Genomic DNA, 21390 nt, shown 5'->3' on the forward strand with positions numbered 1-21390 from the left:
TCAATTACCTTTTGAAAATATTTATATATTAAGGAAAAAGTCATGATATTAATTAACCCATGCAGCAATTTCCTCATTCATTTGTATAGAACCCTAATTCCATCTGATATAACTTTCCTTCTGTTTGAAGTAACTCCTTTAACATTTTTGTTGTGCAGGTCTGCAGGTGTTGAATTATCTCAGCTTTTGTTATGTCTGAATGAGTCTACTTCAATTTTATTCTTGAAAAAATATTTTCCTAGAGTAAACAAATTCTAGGTTGACAGTTATTTTTACTTTCAGTACCTCCACCATCTTCTAGCTTGCATTGTTTTCTGTAAGAAATTTGCTGTCCTTTGTCCTTTTTCTATATATGTAACATGTATTTTTCCCTCTAGCTACTTTTATCATTTTTTTCTCTTTATCAGCAGTCTTGAGCCTTGACCATGTGCCTTGGTAAGTTTCCTTCATGTTCCTTTTGCGTTAAGTTCTTTGACCTTCTTGAATCTTTGAGTTTATAGTTTTCATCAAATTTGCATATTTTTCGCTATTATTTTTCAAAATACCCCCCCATCCTCCACTGGTGGCTCCAAACTATTCATAGAATAGGCCACTTAAGACTGTATATCCACAATTCACTGATGCTATGTTCATTTTATGTATGTGTATTTCATTTCTGTGTTTCAGTTTCTATTGTTAGGTCATCAAGTTCATCGATCTATTTGTCTGCAATGTTTAATCTACACTAAACATTGTATATACATATATATTAACCTGTATTAAACAGATTATACATTAACCTGTATTAAACATGTACTGTACTTTTCATTTCAGACATATTTCATATCATTAAGACTTTGGTTAAAGCATTTGGTTAAATATCTTTCAGTCTCTAAAATGTTCAAATTTTCCAAGAAGTTTCTTAATAACATAGGATTGTGGTTAAAATACTGTTTTAACATTCTTATCCAGTAGTATCACTTATGTCATTTCTGGGTCAGTTTTAATCGACTGATTTTTCTCCTTATATGGGCTCTATTTTCCTGACTTTTTGTATCCCTGATAATTTTTATATAGCTTTTAGATATAACTGACATATAAAAATAAATAAATTCAAGGTGTATAATGTGATGATTTGATACATGTATACATTACAAAATGATTATTACAGTAAGTTTAGTTAACAAACCCATCACCTCACATAATAATATTTTTGTGCGGTGAGAACATTTAAGATCTACCCTCAGGGCGCCTGGGTGGCTCAGTCATTAAGCATCTGCCTTCGGCTCAGGTCACGATCCCAGGGTCCTGGGATGGAGTCCTGCATCAGGCTCCCTGCTTAGCGGGAGGTCTGCTTCTCCCTCTCCTGCTTCCCCTGCTTGTGTTCCCTCTTTCGCTGTATCTGTCTCTGTCAAATAAATAAAAATAAAATCTTAAAAAAAAAAAAAAAAGATCTACTCTCTCTTAGCAACTTTCAAGGATACAATAAAATGTATTGTTATCTGTAGTCACTATACTGTACGTTAAATCCCCATAACTTATTCACCTTATTACTGGAAGTTAGTACACTCTGTCAACATTTCCTCAATCTCCAACCTCGAGCCTTGGGTAACTCCCAACCTACTCTATTTCAATGAGTTTAGCTTTTTTAGATTTCACATATAAGTGAGATCTTAGTGTTTTCTCTTTCTCTGACTCATTTCACTAAAGATAATATCTTCAAGGTTCATCCAAGTTATCACAAATACCAAGATTTCCTTTTCTATGGCTGAATAATACACATACACACACACATACACACTCCACACACCACCCCACATTTTCTTTATTCATTCATCTGCTGATGAACACTTAGGTTGTTCCATGTCTTGGCTATTATAAACAATGCCACACTGAACATGAGAGTGCAGATCCTTTCAAGACAATGATTTTGTTTCCTTCAGATATATATCCAAAAGAGGGATTGCTGGATCATATGGTAGTTTTATTTTTTTACTTTTTTCTATGTTTTTCTATAGTTGCTGCACCAATTTATATTCCCACCAACATTGTACAAAGTTTACCTTTCTCCACATCCTCACCAACACTTCCTATTTCTTGCCTTCTTGATAATAGCCATTCTAACAAGTGTGAGGTAATATCTGATTGTGGTTTTGATTTGCATTTCCCTGATGATTAGTGATGTTGAGAAACTTTTCATGTACCTATGAGTACATCTGTATGTATTCTTCGGGGAAAAATGTCTATTGGGGTCTTTTCCCATTTGTTAATCATGTGGTTTGGTTTTTTTTTTTTTTTTCTATTGAGTTATATGAATTCCTTACACATTTTCTACATTAATCCCTGACTGGTTATATGGTTTGCAAATATTTCCTCTTATTCTACAGGCTGCTTTTCATTTTGTCAATTGTTTCTTTTGCTGTTTGACGCAGTCCTACTTGTTTATTTTTTGTTTTGGTGCTTGCACTATGAGTGTCATATTCAAAAAGTCACTGCAAACACCAATGTCAAGGAGCTTTTCCCTGTTTTCTTCTAGAAGTTTTACAGCTTCAGGTCTTACACTTACATTTAAGTTTTTATTCCACTTTGAGTTAATTTTTGTAAGTGATGTACATGAGGGACCAAATTTCATTCTTTTGCATCTGAACACCCAATTTTCCCAACATTATTTCTTGAAGACACACATGCCTGATAATTTCTGATTGGATGTAGAACACTGTAAAGTTTATCTTGCTGAATGCTTGATATGTTTGTATTCATAAAGATACTCTTGAGCATGGTTCCTTATAAATAGTATAATCTTTTCATGTCTTGCTTTTAAGCTTTATTGGCAGGATCAGAGCAACACAGTCTATGTTTAATTTTTCCCCCCACTTTTGTGCACATTCTTAATCCTCTAACCAATGCCCTGGGAATTATGAGGTTTTGAGAACAAGGTCTATCATCTGCCCTTTATAAGCTCTGTGGACCATTCTGTCTAATCCTTTTAGGTCGTTTTTCCCCTGGCCTCTCAGTTATTCTCCTCATACACATGACTGTCAGCATTCACCTCTGCAGATCACCGTACATAATTTTACTTCCTCTTATCCAGTATCTTTAGAGCTGCAGTGTCTGGTGCTTTAAGTTATTTGTATATGAAGGTCCTTGTTACTCCCAACTGGGCTGTTAGTTCCCATTAATTTCTAAAACCTAGAGGGTTTGTTTGCTTGCTTTGTTTAAAAAATACTGTCATTTGTGTGTCCCATTCCATTTCCTCTGTATTTATAGCTTTAGTATCACATATGGTACCAAAGTGCCAACTGTGATTCAGTGAATTACTTAGGATCAGAGGAAGGGGAGAAGGACAAAGAGAAACTCAACATACGCAGTACTTAAAAGTCAGAAATTCAGAATTGATTTTCTCCTCAACTAGGAAGGTCACGTAGGCAACCCCACACATTGGAACAAGAACTTATTTCTGCCAAATGAGTCATTAACATTTAACTTGAGTAGATACTATAAATGCTGTTCTGAAAAACAAAGTGCCAATATATTACACAAAAATTAAAATAAGAAAAGAAAAGCATAACATCAAAAATGATGTTTTCACATAATACCTTCTGTTGCCATGCCCCAACTTCCCATCTTCTGCCTCACCCCAAGAGTAAACTTCTCCTTCTGAAGAGAGGGCAAGACAGTGTTTTCCTCCTGAGTTCACAGCTACTTTTTTAATAAACACATGCTGAATAGATTCAAGTAACGTTGGGGTAGATACCGACTCTGTCCCTCCAATTCCTAGTCTGCCACCTGCACCATATCCAGTGGCATAAAGCTAAGAAAAGAAAAATATAATTATCAGGTTTTTAATCCAAATTTATCCCTATATTTTAGTAATTAACAAGCTCAATCAGTGTCACAGACATTTTTATCACAGAGAAGTGAAATTAAAAATTAAAAACCACAAGAATATTTAACATTTTTTGTGTTTTATCAAAACTCTAAAAATGAAAGAAATAGTTATGACTATTAGAAATCCCAAATTCACAAGAATGTATTCTGAAAAGAAGATCCTAACCCTGGAACAAATCCCTAATAATAACACTCACAGAAAATCTTAAATATATTTAATATTTCAGCAAAACAGCATTAAATCATACAGTAGAATACACTATTTTTCTTTCACCCTCAGTGGGTAATTATTTGAGGACACAGGTTTATCATTAATTTTTTAAAATCAGACTGCCTTTTTCAAATGCATATCAAACATCCCTCCTATAAAAACTTTAATGTTTCATACTGTTTCAAATGCATTGCTGCACTGACACAAGAGTAAGGAAACCTCAAGAACTAAAACGGGGAATGAAATCAAGAACTCTGGTTGATAGATGAGCCCAGCCAATGTCCCCTTGAAGGTTTTGAGAATCTTCAGCACACTGGATGTCAGGGGAAAAGTGCCAAAGCCTAAAAGGAGACTGTAGAAAGGTGAGGCTCCAGTGGGCCAACAGCAAACAAGAACTAAGAGAACAACAAAGCAAGTTGCTTTTCTCAATCTTAGCACTGAATTAGACAGGGGAAAATCTCTCCTAAGAATTCATAATGACAAAAGCTGGTCATTAGGTTGGTTTTCAGCCCGAATTTATGTTACATTTGGTCTAAATTCCTTAGATAAAGAATTTAATTTATTATGTCTTAGACTGGTAGTACATTAGGGGTTATAAATTCTCTTTTGATGAGTAATTTTAAACTGAGCCTTAAAGAATTTCTAAATAAAATATTCTAAGGAAAATGGTCAGCTCATAGTTGAAAGAAGACACCATGTGGGAGTCAGCAAAAACAACAGTCTAATACTACATTTAAAGAAATGAAAGCTGGAAGGTATCCCCAAGGAATAAGAAAGTACAAAATTACCCAAAGCAGGACTTCCAGGACTTAAAAAGACAATAACTGAAATTAAAAAAAAACCCATATATATTTAACAGCAGATCATATAAACAGGTGGTGAAGGGATTACAGAACTAGAAGATGAGTCTGAAGATATTCGCTAGCATAAAGCGCAGAAACAAAGAAAAGAAGAAACATGAAACAAGGTGTTAGAGACAGAACTCATAGTTTCAGGTAGAGATCACACAGTGAATATAAGAGAAGCAACACTGGGAGGTAAGAAAGTCTAGGAATTTACCAGAGTTACTGAAAAATCACTTTTCAAGAGTCAGAAACCCTCCCTCTTCCATTCCTTATCACCTGGCAAAAACAAAGTAAAACAAAAAAGATGCAAAAAAATAAAAATATATCATAGCAAAATTATAGATCACTGAAGAAAGATATTAAAAGGAGCAACATTACCTTCATTTGGGTAAAAATCAGTCTGACTGTTGACATCTCATTAGCAACAATGAAGGCCAAAAACCAGAAAAATTAAGCTTTTAACAGGCTGACTGAAAGTAAGTCAACTGAAAATTTTATACTCTAGAACAGGGGTTGGCAAATTATGGCCCATGAGCCAAATCAGGCCCTACCATCTACTTTCATAAATAAAGTTTTATAGGAACAGAGCCACATACATTCATTTACATACTGTTCACAGCCTGCTTTCATAGTTTCAACAGAGACGATATGACCCATGTAGCCAAAAATACTACCATGACCTTTCCAGAAAATTGTAATCCTTACTTTAGGAAGAAGAACAAAATATATATTCAAGTAAAGAAAAACAATCTGAGGATTAACCAACAAGAGAATCTCACTAAAAATTGAAAATACATGCTTAAAGTAGAAGAAAAATGATTAAAAGATGTAAGGTCTGAGACATAAGAAACAATGAGACAAAGATTTGTACAACATTGGCTAAATCTGGGGAAAAAAATACTTGGGTCTATCTATAAAAACAACTAAAATAATAATACCTATCATTCCCTAAAGGGTTTGCACCAAAACAAAGGATAACAAAAGATCAGTATTTGTATTATTTGGAAGGAGGATAGAAATACTAATTCACTTCAGATTTTATTTTATTTTTTTTTAATTATTTATTTATTTATTTGACAGAGAGAGAGATCACAAGTAGGCAGAGAGGCAGGCAGAGAGAGAGAGAGGAGGAAGCAGGCTCCCTGCTGAGCAGAGAGCCCGATGCGGGACTCCATCCCAGGACCCTGAGATCATGACCCGAGCCGAAGGCAGCGGCTTAACCCACTGAGCCACCCAGGCGCCCTCACTTCAGATTTTAAATATACAAGTTAAAATAACCAGGAAACAACTAAAGGACAAAGAATTTTCCAGAGAAGAGAAGGAGGATATACTTCAACCCTTTTTAATGAGACCAGCACAATCTTGACACTCTTGGCAGGCAGCTTCTGATGTGGTTCCCAAGGGTCCCTAATTTCCACCCTGTGTAATCTCTTCTCCCTGAACATTGGCTACACCTAGCAACTCAATTTTAATGGACAGACTATGGCAACAGGGATGGACTGTCACTTTTGGATTAGGTCACACAGACTGTGACTTGGTCTTGTTATCATGCTCTCTTGCCTCATCCCCCTTCCTTGCTCTAATGAAGCCAGTGGCCAAGTGTGAGGTGGCAAAGAACTGAGGGCAGCCTCGACCAACAGCTCATGCCAAATCCTCAGTACAGCCTTGAGGCAACTGCAGCCTGCTGAGAGATCCTGGGAGGGAGGACCGAGCTAAACCACCTCCAGAGTCCTGACTCAGAGAAATTACAAGATAATAAATGTGTATTTAAATTAATTGTTGTGTAAGTTAAACACATAATAGAGTATCAGAACCAGACAAGAAGTGTTTAAGACAGGAACATTGTAATGACTGAATTCATGATCTTGGAGCTCCCCCAAATCCCAAAATATTCACAAATCCGAAAAAAGTTAAACCTATCTTGACCAAGCTGGGTTTCCCCAGAGAATGGAAGAGGGTTTAATATAAGAAAACCAATTAATGTGGCGCCTGGGTGGCTCAATTGTTAACCATCTACTTTCAGCTCAGGTCATGATCCCAGGATGCTAGGATTGAGCCCCGCATCAGGCTCCCTTCTCAGCAGTAAGCCTGCTTCTCCCTCTCCCCCTCACCCTGCTTGGTTCCCTCTCTCACTGTGTGTGTGTCTCTCTCTCTCTGTCAAATAAATAAATAAATAAAATCTTTTTTAAAAAAAGAAAGAAAGAAAGAAAACCAATTAATTCAATTCACTATATTAATCCACTAAAAGAGAAAACAAATATAAACAGTTTTTTAAATGCAGAAGACAAAAGAAATGTTCTCAATCTCATAAATAGCATCTACCAAAACCTCATAGTAAGTGGGTGGAATATTCAGAGTTTGCTTTGCTGCCTGGATTAAGAACAAGCCCATGACCACCAACCCTGCTCAATATTATACCATAACTCTTATCCAGAGCAATGAGCTTCCTTTCCTCCACACCAAAGGAAAAAAATAAAAGAGAGGTGAACTGAGAAGGAACAAAATCCATTTATAGATGACTTTAAAGAAGATACAAGAAATACACAATGGAAAGAAAAGAGTAGAATAAAGTCACCAGACATAAAGCCAATAAATAAATATCAACCATTTCATCATACTAAAAGCAATTAATTTTTTTAAAAGAACATTGCAATAGCAAACAAAAAATGAATACTCTAAGGTATTACTGATTTTCAAAGAGTATACTTTTTTATGTAGCCTGTATTTCAAAAACTATAAAGTTATAAAACACATTTATAAAACACACACAGAAATTAGAATAATAACCACTTCCAGCACAACATAAGTACTATTAACCTTGAGATGATGTTTCAATATAGAATCCTTACACATACCGTGGACCCAACAATGCACTCTAGCCATAGCTGTCTCTTAGTTTTAATGTCATGACACAGAAAATGTACCCTTACCTTTCCATCAGCTGTCACTGCAAAGAGAGTCTGTTCTCCTCCAATTAACTGTACAGGTCTGAGAGTTGCAAGGGCTTCACATGGAGTGGGAACTTTAACTTTTGCACCTTCAATGCCCCCAAGCTGTCCCCTATGATTATGCCCCCATCCATAAATTGTTCCACTGCCACCAGCAGAAAGAATCCAGTCATCTGGTCGCCTACAACAAACATTAAGTGAACAACTGACATGGTAAAGAACTGCACATAAAACATCTTTCTCCAGTACATATTATTCTTGGTTCTGATATAATAACCTGTTCATCCACTGCACAAGTTGTTCATCTTGCTCTCTTTTAAAAATGTCATGGCTCTCATGGAGAACATCCATGGGTTCGCTGTCTGCCATTAACTCACGAATCTTCTTAGCCACCTAGACAATATTATTATGAGATTATCAAACACTCATCTCTCAAAAATAAGACAAATAATATTAAAAACACAGAAGTAATCCCCATCCAACAATCTGAGAGAATAGCAACATCAAAATTGTGATTTTATAGTTAATAAGCAAAACCAATACGATTATATCAAGTCTAAGATATTTGAAAATACCTATTATATCCTTATAATGCCATTATATCTTTTATTAACTAAAAATAAACTTTAGCTGAAATTCACAGCGACTGTTTATTCAGTTTCACCTGTGTGCTTTTTTCTTTACGGTACTCCTTTGTAAGAGAATGTTGCTGTGTCTCATAAATATCAGCATCTTTTTATACCATAGCTGAAAAAGAAAGTTTTTACATTCCAGAAGTGATTTCAAAATAACATGCAATACCTCATCAAGAAAAAGACGTGGCAATGGTGTTCTTTTGTCCAGGGCCACAGCAACACGGGAGGCCATGCAGTACCTTCGGAACCAAGCCCACTTGTGTGTCTCAGCACAGCAGGGGAGAGTGTCTAGTTCCAGGTCACAAGCAAGAGCTACCAGTACCTGAAGCAACCAAAAATTAATAATACAAGGAAGCTAAAAAATGTAGCTAATACTCTTATTTAACCAATACTGCGTACTAAACACAGACATCCTTATAGGATTTCTGTGAATCCTCATTCAGGAGCTCCTTATTCCAGGATGACTGCTATGTACCAACCAAATATTTCACCATCACCAGTGACGTGGATTATTCCTACCCAGCCCCTAGTGATGCACCTGACACATAGGAGCTCAGATCTGACAACTGACAATACTTGCTGCCTAAGTCAAGCATCTCATCAAGTATACTAATACTTGCTTAAAGTATTTAAGGGCTTAGGTTACTTAGTCATTTCTGGACATTTTTCATACCCAACTTCAGCAATACCTACACCTGTCCCCAATGAGGCCTAAAATGCAATGTACTACACATGACCACTCTCAGTGGCTCTCCTTATCACTTTAAAACAAGTCAAGCATTACCTTAAAGAACGGGCTGTGGAGCAGCTGCTTGCCACCTCTTACAATAGGATCTTCATATTCAAACTGCCTTTGCAAAGCTTCTGGAAGGCCTTTTACCAAAGCAGCAAGGGCACTACCTGTAAAACTCTAAGAAAACAACAAAATTATATGCTAGTAATCCAAAATGTAGGGAAGATAATAAGCATTTTGTTTCTATGCGTCCAATATTTTGTTATGTTGGTACTATTTCCCCTAAAAAAATATGTATTGATATTTTTCAAATAGGTTTGATGAGCACTAAAATTAAAAACAAAGAACCCTTTTTAATGAGACCAGCAACCCTTTTTAATGAGACCAGGTGAAAATTCACCTCAGAATGCTTGGTCTTGATTTCAGTATAGCCACTTGCAGGGAACCAATCGCCTTCTGGCCTTAAAGCCCCATCTCCTAAGATGGTTAAGATCAAGCATCCTTTCAACAATAACTATCTCATACAGCAAAAACAAGGGGATGCTGTGGGCCAGACTTTTTGCAAAGTCTAACAGACATAATCCTATGCTCATAGCCATTGACACATCTGTTTCTAAAAATCACAAGCCAATCTGCACTGAGTATATGGAGCAACATAAAGGAGTCTAGAAGGGACAAAGGCAGCCTTATTCCTATGTAGAATTTCTCAACTCTTCTCAGTGACTTAGAAGTTTAAACTAATTAAACAATATTTTATTCCCAAAGGTCAAATATCTAGAAACTTTAATTTAACGTTCTATACCAAAGCTCTTGCTTCCCCATCATTATCTCCAAGTAGCCTGTTTATGTTGATTGACTGTCCAAATTCAGTTGTAAGCAGCTTCCTCAGTCTTTGGAGGGCCCACATTCTGTGACTGGCAGCTAAAATGAGCAGACAGAAAATATCAGAAGCTTGACCATTTTTCCCACCAAGTACAACAGATGTGATAATAAAGGTGCTATTTACCTAAGGCACTCAGCTGTGCACAGGCTGCCAGCGATGCCGCAAGACGAGGGACAATGCTTCTGTTTGAAGTGAGATTGAGTCGGAAGTCTAACAGACATGTCACCAAGTCCATGGATGGACAGGAGAGGACGCAGCGATCAGAAAGGAGGTCTTTAGGGCCTGGGAAATGAGCACTGTAAATGTCCCTGTGTTGAAAAGGAAGAGGGCTATCCCACAAAAAGACCTACACAAATCTGACCCAGTGGGCCTTGTCTACACGGATGCTGTGATTAGAGGGATGCCCATGGTACTGCCACTGTCTGTGTCACATAACTACACTCTGTACATTAACATTTTATCTGAAAATCAAACAGATTAAGAAGTGCAAGCAGTGGAGTGCCTCGTGGCTCAGTCAGTTAACTGTCTTCAGCTCAGGTCATGATCCCAAGCCGGGGATCGAGCCCCGTGTTGGGCTCTCTGCTCAGCAGGGAGTCTGCTTGTACCTCTCCCTCTGCCCCTAGCCCCCACTTTTGCTCTCTTTCTCTCTCAACTAAACAAATAAAATCGAAAAAGAAGGAAGAAGGAAGGAGAAGAAGTGGTAGTAGCAGTAGTAGCAGCAACAGCGGTGGTGGTGGTGCTGCTGCAACAGCAGTAACTCCTTCCCCATTAGGTGATGGACTGCTAACACCCCAACAACTGGACAGCTCAGGTGGCTCTTTGGAGTTCTGGTCATCACTGCAGTGGGACCTTGGGCAGGGCAGGCTCCCAACACATTAGGAGAAGGCAGACTACAAAGCACTAAATGAAAATGGTTTGTATGTCCACCTTGCTTGAGTCATTAGGACCTGGATGCTGCCAGGCCCCCAACTTACCTGCAGCTGGCATGATGGGATAGACTGTGAAGCGCCAGCCCCACCCATTCACAGACCCATCACTGATGAATTTCCACTTCAACTCATCCCCTGGGATGCGCAGCTCACTGGACCAGTCAGACCATTCTCGGCCTAGCAGAGAAAAGCATGCCGTGGGGTTGGGTCCTATCACGTGATCAACACAAACTTCTTTAGATAAAAAGCAAAATCATCTACATTATATTTGAAGAACAGCTGGCTCCTCCAACCCAAGTTCTCCCAAATTTGAGTTCACACTACTCATAGTGAATAACATTTAATACATACTGTCTTTCTATACACACTATACCAATTACTAGGGAAACTGAGGACAAGTAGGCAATGCCCTGATGGAAATGCTCATATATAACTACAACACAGTGTGAGAGGACAGCACAGTCACCCAGCACACACATCAGGTCAAGGGCTTACAGGGAGGTTTCCAGGGCAAGGTCTTATATGATGGCAGTTACCCAGGAAACAGGATAAAAAGCCCCAGCTTTCCCTGCAGAGGGTGCAATTTTACAAAAACCTGAGCCCAGCCCTCACTGAATCAATGATCAACTCAGTCCCTTTAGGTAGCTTCCTCATACATCAACCTTTACCTTGCATAAGCCTGGTACTCCCACATGTCTTACAGTACCATCTCTATCTGGGTGAAACTGGGCTTACCAGACTGCCCGTGTCCCAAGGACCCAACAGGCACCCTGTAATCCCCCCCATCACTGGTGAGGTGCACAAACCACTCATGTAATTATCTTACTGAACATACTAGAAAGATGCAGATAAAACCTACTAAATTTTGCAGCAATATAGCTTATTGTCCCAGCCTTAAGTGCCACATAAGAATGAAGCAGTAGTGTTCTGTTTAGTAAGTTAACAGTTCTGTTTTATGAAGGCAAGCAGACAGCATCCTGCTCAACCCTCCTTCACACCTGACCGCACGGAGACAATCCTGTTGACACCGTCCATGACTGTGAGAGGGTCGTGGCGCCTCTCTGTAGAGCACTGCCGGTCAAACTCCACCCTCAGTCCTTCTGCTCCTGGAGGTCAAGTGAGCACAAAACATACAATGATTACTCCCAACTGATATACCACAGACAAGGCCATAAGCCACAACACACCACACAGAAACGGTGAGACTAAAATGATGTTTAACAGCTAATGAAAAGCAGAAAGGCAGAAAGAACTGACCTCAAAGACAAGAGCCTAAGACTAACTGCCCCATTGCCCTCACCTTGTCTCACACAGAAAATTTCAACTGTGATGGAAAAGTCAAGAAGAAGCTTCCACTTGGCTAATTCATTTTGTGCTCTCACTTCTGGGCAAACTTTCATTGCCAGACCAAGCTTTATTATTCCTCCCACCCCGCACAGTCACACATTTAAAATGCCACTTGAAATATTCATCAAACATTTAGCATTCGATTTATAGTCTTCTTTGGGACAAATTAGCTTACAAAATAATTAATGAAAGGCAAGACATAGGTTATGGTGGAAAGAAGAGGTTAGCGAATCCTTCTTTGAAAGCAGCTACAAAAACACGCAAAATTATAAAAGATGATGATACCAGGGCTCTGAAAATAAAGTAAAGGCAAACAACATTTCCAAACTAGGAACAGAAAGAAATTTCCTCAAGCTAATAAGGGCATCTATGAAAAATCTACAGTTAACGGACATAACACTGACAGACTAAACGTATTCACCTTATTGAAACAAGGAAAGGATTTCCACTCTCATCCTTAGTATGCAACTGATTCTAGACAGTCTCTGCTCTAGTGTAAGGAACAGATGATGTCTGTTAAATGTCACAGGGTGTTAACTGTTATGAAGAAGGAAGGGTGTGAAATGAGATTGGGGAAAGGCTGTTTCAGCATATGGTGGTTAAACCGGAAAGGATTCTCTAAACAAGTGGGATATGGCCGTTAAGTATTGCCTAGAGGAAGAATATTTCAGGCAGATGGCAGATACAAAGTGAGACAGAGAGTCTAAATCTGGAATATACTTCAGGACTGGTAAAGAAGACGATGTGGAGGGGCCTGGAGAGAGAGACAAAGGAGTGAGGAAGCAATACATTGAAGAGGTGACCAGAGCTGATACAGTTATACAGACCGTGGTCAGAAGTTCAGTTCTTATTTTCAAGTTATAGTTATAGGGGCATATTGGTGGGTTCTAAGCAGAGGACCAGTAGGTTCTGACTGGTTCACAAGGTGGCTTTAAAAGAGTATCTCTGGATGTCCTGTAGGGAGATGATTCTGGGGGACACAGGAGGTTATGTGCTAGTATAGTATGTGGTGCTAGTGTAATACACTGGGTGAGACCAGCTGGCTGGACCCAGAATGGCCAGGAGTTAGAGAGAAATGACTGAGTTAGTAATATATTTTAAAAGTAGAAATGACAGTACTTCCAGGAAAGATGGCAAAGTAGGAGGACCCTAAACTCACTTCACCCCACAGATACAGCTAGATAACTACATACAGTAGATACAACTAGATAACACTCACATCAGAGCAAACAACCCAGAAAAGGACCCAAAGACTGGCTGAACAAACATCACAACTAAAATCTGTCAAGGGATTCACAAAATAAAAAGATGTAAAATCTGACACTATATACCTAAACCACTGGGGGAGAGAAGAGTAAAGAATGGGTTCAAACTTAAGCAACCATCAACTTGACATAGACTGCTATATGCAGAAGATGTTATATATAAACCTAACGGTAACCACAAATCAAAAACTAGTAATATGCAAAGATATGCAAAGCTAAAAAGAAAGGAATCCAAGTATATAATAAAAGAAAACCAGCAAACCATGGAAGAGAGAAAGAAAAGGATCAGAGAAACTATACGAAAACAACCACAAAACAAGTAACAAAAAATGGCAATAAATAAGCATTTATCAATAATTACTTTGAATCTAAGTGGACTAAATGCCCCAAACAAAAAATATAGGGTGACAGAGAAGATTAAAAAAACAAGACCCATCTGTATGCTGCCTACAACAGACTCATTTCCAATTTAAAAGACACCTGCAGATTCAAACTGAAAGGGTGGAGAAATATTTATCACACAAATGGATGTCAAAAGAAAGCTGCAATGCTTCTATCGGACAAAACAGACTTTAAAACAGCCTGTACCAAGAGACAAAGAAGGACTCTATTAAATAATAAAGGGTACAATTCAACAAGAATATATAACAATTGTAGATATTTATGCCCCTAACATGGGAGCACCCAAATACATAAAAGAGTTAATAACAAACATAAAAAGGAACTAATCAACAGTAATAACAGTAATTATAGGGGACTTTAACACCCCACTTATATTGATGGACAAATCACCCAAATAGAAAATCAACAAGGAAACAGTGGCTTTGAATAACACACTGGACCAGATGAATTTAACAAATATATACAGGATAGCAGAATACACATGCTTGTTAGAGGCACAAAGAACATGCTCCAGAATAGATCACATATTAGTCCACAAAACAACCCTCAACAAATTCAAGATCAAAGTCATACCACTCATCTTTTCTGATCACGATGCTATGAAACTAGAAACCAACCACAGGAAAAATGTGGAAAGAACACAAATACATGGAGGTTAAATAACATGCTACTGAAAAATGAATGGGTTAACCAAGAAATCAAAGAAGAAATCAAAAAGTATATGGAAACAAACAAAAACGAAAACACAATGGTCCACAACTTTTGGGATACAGGAAAAATGGTTCTAAGAGGGAAGTTTATAGCAATAAAGGCCTACCTCAAGAAGAAAGAAAAGTCTCAAATAACCTAACTTTACACTTAAAAGAGCTAGAAAAAGGACAACAAACAAAACCTAAAACCAGCAGAAAGAAGGAAATAAATAAAGATTAGAGCAGAAATAAATGATACAGAAACTAAAAAAACAAACAAAAAAACAATAGAACAGATCAATGAAACCAAGAGCTAGTTGTATGAAAAGATCAACAAAATTGATAAACCTCTAGCCAGACTTATCAAAAAAAAGAGAGAAAGAAAGGACCCCAATAAATAAAATCACAAATGAAAGAAGAGAAATAACAACAAACACCACAGAAATACAGTTGTAAGAGAATATTATGAAACACAATATGCCAAAAAATTAGACAATCTAAAAGAAAATAAATTCCTACAAACATATAAACTACCAAACCTGAAGCAGGAAGTAACAGAAAATTTGAAAAGACTGATAAGCAGCAAGGAGATTGCAAGAGTAATCAAAAAACTCCCAACAAATTAAAGTCCAGGACCAGATAGTTTTACAGGCAAATGCTACCAAACATTTAAGAAACAGTTAATACCTATTCTTCAAAACTATTCCAGATATTAAAAGAGTAAGGAAAACTTCCAAGCTATTAGGCCACTATCCCCCTAATACCAAAACCAGATAAAGACACCACACAAGAGAACTAGAAGCCAGTATCTCTGATAAACACAGACACAAAATCCTCAAAAAAAAAAAAAAAATACTACCAAACTGAATCCAATAATACATTAAAAAAGTCATTCACCACAACCAAGTGGGTTTATTCCTGGGATGCAAGGGTGATTCAACATTCACAAATCAATCAACATGATACAATACATCAATAAGAGAAAGGATTAAAAATCCATGTAATCATTTCAACAGATGCAGAAAAAGCATTTGACGAAGTACAATATCCACCCATGATAAAAGCCCTCACCAAAGTGGGTTTAGAGGGAACATACCTTGACATAATAAAAGCCATATACGAAAAACCCACAGTGAACATCATACTCAATGGGGAAAAAACTAAGAGCTTTTCCCCTAAGGTCAGCAATAAGATGAGGATGTCTACTTTCCATAAAGTTGGGTTTTTTAAAGACTTTATTTATTTATTTATTTATTGGGGGGGTAGGCGAGGGGAGGAGCAGAAGGGGAGGAAGTAGAAGGAGACACTCTCAAGCAGAGCCCAACATGGTAATCGATCCCATGACACTGAGATCATGACATGAGCCGAAACCAAGAGTTGGATACTTAACCTACTGAGCCACTCAGGTGTCCCTACTACACCACTTGTATTCAACTTGCACTGGAAGTCCTAGTCATAGCAATCAGACAACAAAAAGATATAAGAGGTATTCGAATTGGTAAGGAAGAAATAAAATTTTCTGATTTGCAGATGACATGATACTCTATACAGGAAATCCTAAAGACTCCACTAAAAAACTACTAGAACTAATATATAAATTAGTAGAATTACAAGATACAAAATTAATATGCAGAAATCTATTGCATTTTTATACACTAATAATGAAGTAGCAAAAAGAGAACTCGAAGAATCAATCCCAATTACAACTGCACAAAAAATAATAAGATACCTATGAATAAACCTAATCAAAAAGGTGACAGACCTATATACTGAAAACAATAAAACACTGATTAAAGAAACTGAAGACATAAAGAGGGGCGCCTGGGTGGCTCAGTGGTTAAAGCCTCTGCTTTCAGCTCAGGTCATGATCCCAGGGTCCTGGGATCAAGCCTCACATCGGGCTCTCTGCTCAGCAGGGAACCTGCCTCCTCCTCCTCTCTCTTTCTGCCTGCCTCTCTGCCTACTTGTGGTCTGTCTGTCAAATAAATAAAAATCTTTAAAGAAACTGAAGACATAAAGAAATGTACAGATATTCCATGCTCATGGATTGGCAGAACAAATACTATTAAAATGTCTTTATTACCCAGAGCAATCTCTACCCAAATACCAACAGCATTTTTCGCAGAACTAGAATAAACAATCCTAAAATTTATATAGAGCACAAAAGACCTCGAACAGCCAAAGCAACCCTGACAAAGAAAACCAAAGCTGGAGGCATCACAATTCCGGACTTCAAGTTATATTACCAAGCTGTAGTGATCAAAATAGTATGAAACTAGCAAAGAAACAGACACACAGCTCAGTGGAACAGGACAGAAAACCGTAAATGGGCCCATAACTCTACCATTAATTTATCTTCAACAAAGCAAGAAAGAACGTCCAATGGAAAAAAAAAAACTATATTTTCAAGAAATGGTGTTGGGAAAACTGAACCACTACATGCAAAGAATGAAACTGGACCTTTTTCTTATACCATACATAAAAATAAATTCAAAATGGATGAAAGACCTAAATGTGAAGGGCTCCTAGGGGACTCAGTCAGCTAAATGTCTGCCTTAGACTCAGGTCACAATCTCGAGGTCCTGGGATCACGTCCTGTGTCGGACTACTGCTCACTGGGGAGTCTGCTTCTCCCTCTCCCTCTGCTCCCTCTCTCAAATAGATACATAAATAAATCTTTAAAAAAAAAACATAAATGTGAGACCTAAACCCATAAAAATCCTAAAAGACAGCATAGGCAGTAATGTCTCTGACATCAGAAAAGCAAAACTTTTCTAGATGTCTCCTGAGGGAAGTGAAATAAAACCAAAAATAAACTACTGTGACTTCATCCAAATAAAAAGCTCTACACAATGAAGGAAACAATCAATAAAACTAAAAAGCAATCTACAGAATGGAGTAAGATATTTGCAAATAACATGTCTGATAAAGGGTTAGTACCCAAAATATAAAGAACTTATAAAATTCAACAGTCAAAAAACAAATAATCTAATTAAAAAATGGGAAGAAGACTTGAACAGACTTTTCTCCAAAGAAGACATACAGATGGTCAACAGACACATGAAAGAATACTTATCACCAGGGAAACACAAATTAAAACTACAATAAGGTATCACCTCACACCTGCCAAAATGGCTAAAATCAAAACCATAAGAAACAGTTAAGTATTGGTGAAGATATGGACAAAAAGGAAGTTTCTTACACAGTTAGTGGGAATGTAAACTGGTACAGACACTCTGGAAACAGAATGGAGGTTCCTCAAAAGTTAAAAACTGGGGCATCTGGGTGGCTCAGTCAGTTAAGCGTCTGATCCCAGGGTCCTGGGATCAAGCTCCACATTAAGCTCCCTGCTCAGTGGGGCGGGAGGGCTGCTTCTCCCTCTGCCCCTGCTTGTGCTCTCTCTTGCTCTTTCTCTCACAAATATATAAATAAAAATCTTAAAAAAAAAAAAGTTAAAAATATAGCTACGCTATGATCCAGTAATTGCACTACTGGGTATTTACTCCCAAAATACAAAAACACTAATTCAAAGGGACACATGCACCCTGATGTGTATTGCAGCATTATTTACAATAGCCAGGATATGGAAGCAGCCCAAGTATCTATCAATAGATGAATGGACAAGAATGTAGTATGTAGGGCGCCTGGGTGGCTCAGTGGGTTAAGCCGCTGCCTTCGGCTCAGGTCATGATCTCAGGGTCCTGGGATCGAGTCCCGCATCGGGCTCCGCAGGGAGCCTGCTTCCTCCTCTCTCTCTCTCTGCCTGCCTCTCTGCCTACTTCTGATCTCTCTCTGTCAAATAAATAAATAAAATCTTAAAAAAAAAAAAATGTAGTATGTATACACACACACACACACACACACACAATGACTACTACTCAGCCATAAAAAAGAATAAAATCTTTTTTCATTTGCAATGATATGGATGGAGCTACAGAGTATAATGCTAAATATAACAAGTCAGTCAGAGAAAGACAAATACCATATGACTGTACTCCTACATGGCATTTAAGAAGTAAAACAAATGAGTAAAGGGAAAAAAAGAAAGAGAGAGAGAGAAACAAGAAAGAGACTCTTAACTATAGAATACAAATGGATGGTTACCAGAGCGGGGTGGGTGGGAGAGTAGGTGAAACAGGTGATAGGGATTAAGGAGGGCACTTGTGAAGAGTACCAGGTGATGTATGGAAGTGATGAATCACTATATTGTACACCTAAAACTAATATAATACTGTATGTTAACTATACTGGAATTTTTTTTTTTAAAGCAGGAATTATGGGATTTGCTGGTGGAGTAGGTATGAAGTAAGAGAGAAACAGAGAAGATGAAGAGGGCCACCAAATTTTTGTTGTAGGCAAATGATCCGTAGAAATATCTTTTGTTTTTTCAATTTCTATCATGAGTCATAGCTTAAAGAAAGCTTTTCTAAAAGTTATAAAAATGTACACAAATATGAGCAAGATAAAAGTATCAAGGTCAAATCCAATACAAAGTTATTCTTAGAAAAGAGAAAATAAGAAACAGAATAATGTCCTTTCAATGAACACAGACCAGAAAGATATGCCTATGAAAAATATCAAAACTATAATCTATTACTTCTAAAAAAGTTTTTAAAAATTAACAAAATTATCAAAATATGAAAGAAATAATACAACTTAAAATTAGGACAACCAAAATATTAAATAATAAAATTCATTTAGAAAATTACTGAAAAAATTACAAAATTCAGACTAAACTAGAAAGAATATAGGAGTAAGTGAACACAATGGATGGTGCCTTAAGACAAACAGAAGGAGGAAAGGAGGAAAAAGAAAGAGATAGAAAGTATTTGAGAGATGAAATAGTCAGCACTGACTCTAAAAGTTATCCAACCCAAGATGACCCCATTACATGAAAGAGAGCTGAAGGATGCAAACAGTACAAACTGTAATAGAGAGAAAAGATCTGAAACTACATTTTAAAGGACCACACCCCTTACTGATGACTATCACCTACAGTACCCAATACGAAAACATATTCTAGTAAAATTACTAAAACAAAGCACAGCACATAAGGGGGAAAAAACAGATTATCACCATCACGCTTTCACAGAGGAAGAATATGTGATCCAAAGATTTACCACCAAGAAAAGCTAACTTTCAGGTTTGGGCCCAAACTGTCATGAACAAGCTGATCCCAAGGCTGCCATCCTCTGAGTCCTGCTGAATAACTGACTAGAGAGTGAGCTTCAGACAATCATAATGAAAAAAGAGGCAGACAAAGGACTAGAAGTGAGCATTAAACAGAGTAAAACTAAGACTGAAAGAAGTATAGTGTGTAATAGCTATTATGCTTTAGTAGACATAGTATATTTTAATACAGTTGGGAGAAAGAAGAGAGCTAAGACAAAAAGTTTTTTAGCCCTTTTTAGGAATTATATTCATGTTTGTTTGTATTAGAATTGAATCATGAGTCCATTTCTTATGCAACATGAGAGAAGGCAAATGAATAATTGTGAGATATTCTAATTCTGTCATCCCTGTTTAACCAGGATTTTCAGTATAGAAGAAAACAGATGTAACAGAAGAGGCTAAATAGAAACCTTGCAGTTCTGAATTTGAATCTAATGTATCAGTATGGACTCAAAAGAAAGTCAGTGGACTGCCCAAGCATTCATCCTATCTCTGTTTACTGAAAAGGTCTAGAAACAATGATAGCCCAGTAATCTGAAATGCCATCTCCATTAAAAGACACCAAGGAAAATTTCAGGTGGAGGACAGGAACTACATGACAAGCCTAAAGCATCTTGTCATATCATACTGCATGGAGGTTATCAATGGTCCATCAAAGTCATTTCCACAGACAAACTGAAGAGGTTTCTATGTCTAGAGATGAGATAATTTGAGCTTCAATAGGATCATAATCACAATTATCAAAGCCCGTCATATGTGTTTAAATCCATGAATTCACAATGATATAAAAGAAAAAAAAACTCTAACTGACCACCTTCAAAGAATGACGGGGAATCAATTCATTCTCTTAAAAATAGAAGTGGGAGGGAAAAAGAAAAAACAACTCAAGCTTTTAATCCCTTCTTGCTTATGCAAACAGCACCCCTGGGTAACCAACTAAAGGATGAGGGAAAATATCTCTTTATAAAGTATTCCAGCTAATAAGAAAGAAAGAAATGAAATAATTAGAATGGCCCATTTTGCAACCCCAGTGGATTAATGGCCTTGGATTCTGAGCATCAATAGCTGCTAACATCACATTAAGGAAAGATAAGCAGGCAGCAGGTACTTCCAGGTGCTAGGACACAACTACCAATGGTCTTGCCAAAGGGACTAAACCAATTGCAGCTCAAATCAAGGCAAATTTGCAGAAAGACAAGGTTGAGGAACAGGCTGAAGTACAGCAAGGGTATGCAAATCCAGGCTGTAGGGAAGCCCAAAGGGTCAAAAGCCCAGGTTCCTCAACAAATACCTTGTTGAAAAATGGAAAAAGAAAATAAAGGAAGAAACTAAAGTTACAATAAGAAACTTAAAAGACAGAAACTAATTAAAAAGAGACTTAAGAAGAGGAAGCACTCTTAGGTAATAAAAACTGTCCAGGGGCGCCTAGGTAACTCAGTGGGTTAAAGCTTCTGCCTTCGGCTC

At 37.5% G+C, this 21390-nt stretch overlaps 1 protein-coding gene across 5 annotated transcripts in view; it reads right to left on the reverse strand.

Moving 5' to 3' along the window:
* Positions 1-21390, reverse strand: part of HERC2 (HECT and RLD domain containing E3 ubiquitin protein ligase 2) — a 239496-nt gene that overhangs the window by 25883 nt on the left and 192223 nt on the right. For all 5 annotated transcript variants that reach the window (XM_059371738.1, XM_059371740.1, XM_059371741.1 and 2 more), the window contains exons 71-79: positions 12050-12157; positions 11097-11228; positions 10246-10404; positions 10042-10160; positions 9291-9416; positions 8673-8828; positions 8149-8264; positions 7854-8052; positions 3576-3790 (exon numbers count right to left, since the gene is read on the reverse strand). In XM_059371738.1, coding sequence (XP_059227721.1) covers positions 3576-3790; positions 7854-8052; positions 8149-8264; positions 8673-8828; positions 9291-9416; positions 10042-10160; positions 10246-10404; positions 11097-11228; positions 12050-12157 — 1330 coding nt within the window. The remainder of the gene's footprint in view (positions 1-3575; positions 3791-7853; positions 8053-8148; positions 8265-8672; positions 8829-9290; positions 9417-10041; positions 10161-10245; positions 10405-11096; positions 11229-12049; positions 12158-21390) is intronic.

The sequence above is a fragment of the Mustela nigripes genome, chromosome 13, assembly GCF_022355385.1.
Source record: "Mustela nigripes isolate SB6536 chromosome 13, MUSNIG.SB6536, whole genome shotgun sequence".
Classification (NCBI taxonomy): domain Eukaryota; kingdom Metazoa; phylum Chordata; class Mammalia; order Carnivora; family Mustelidae; genus Mustela; species Mustela nigripes.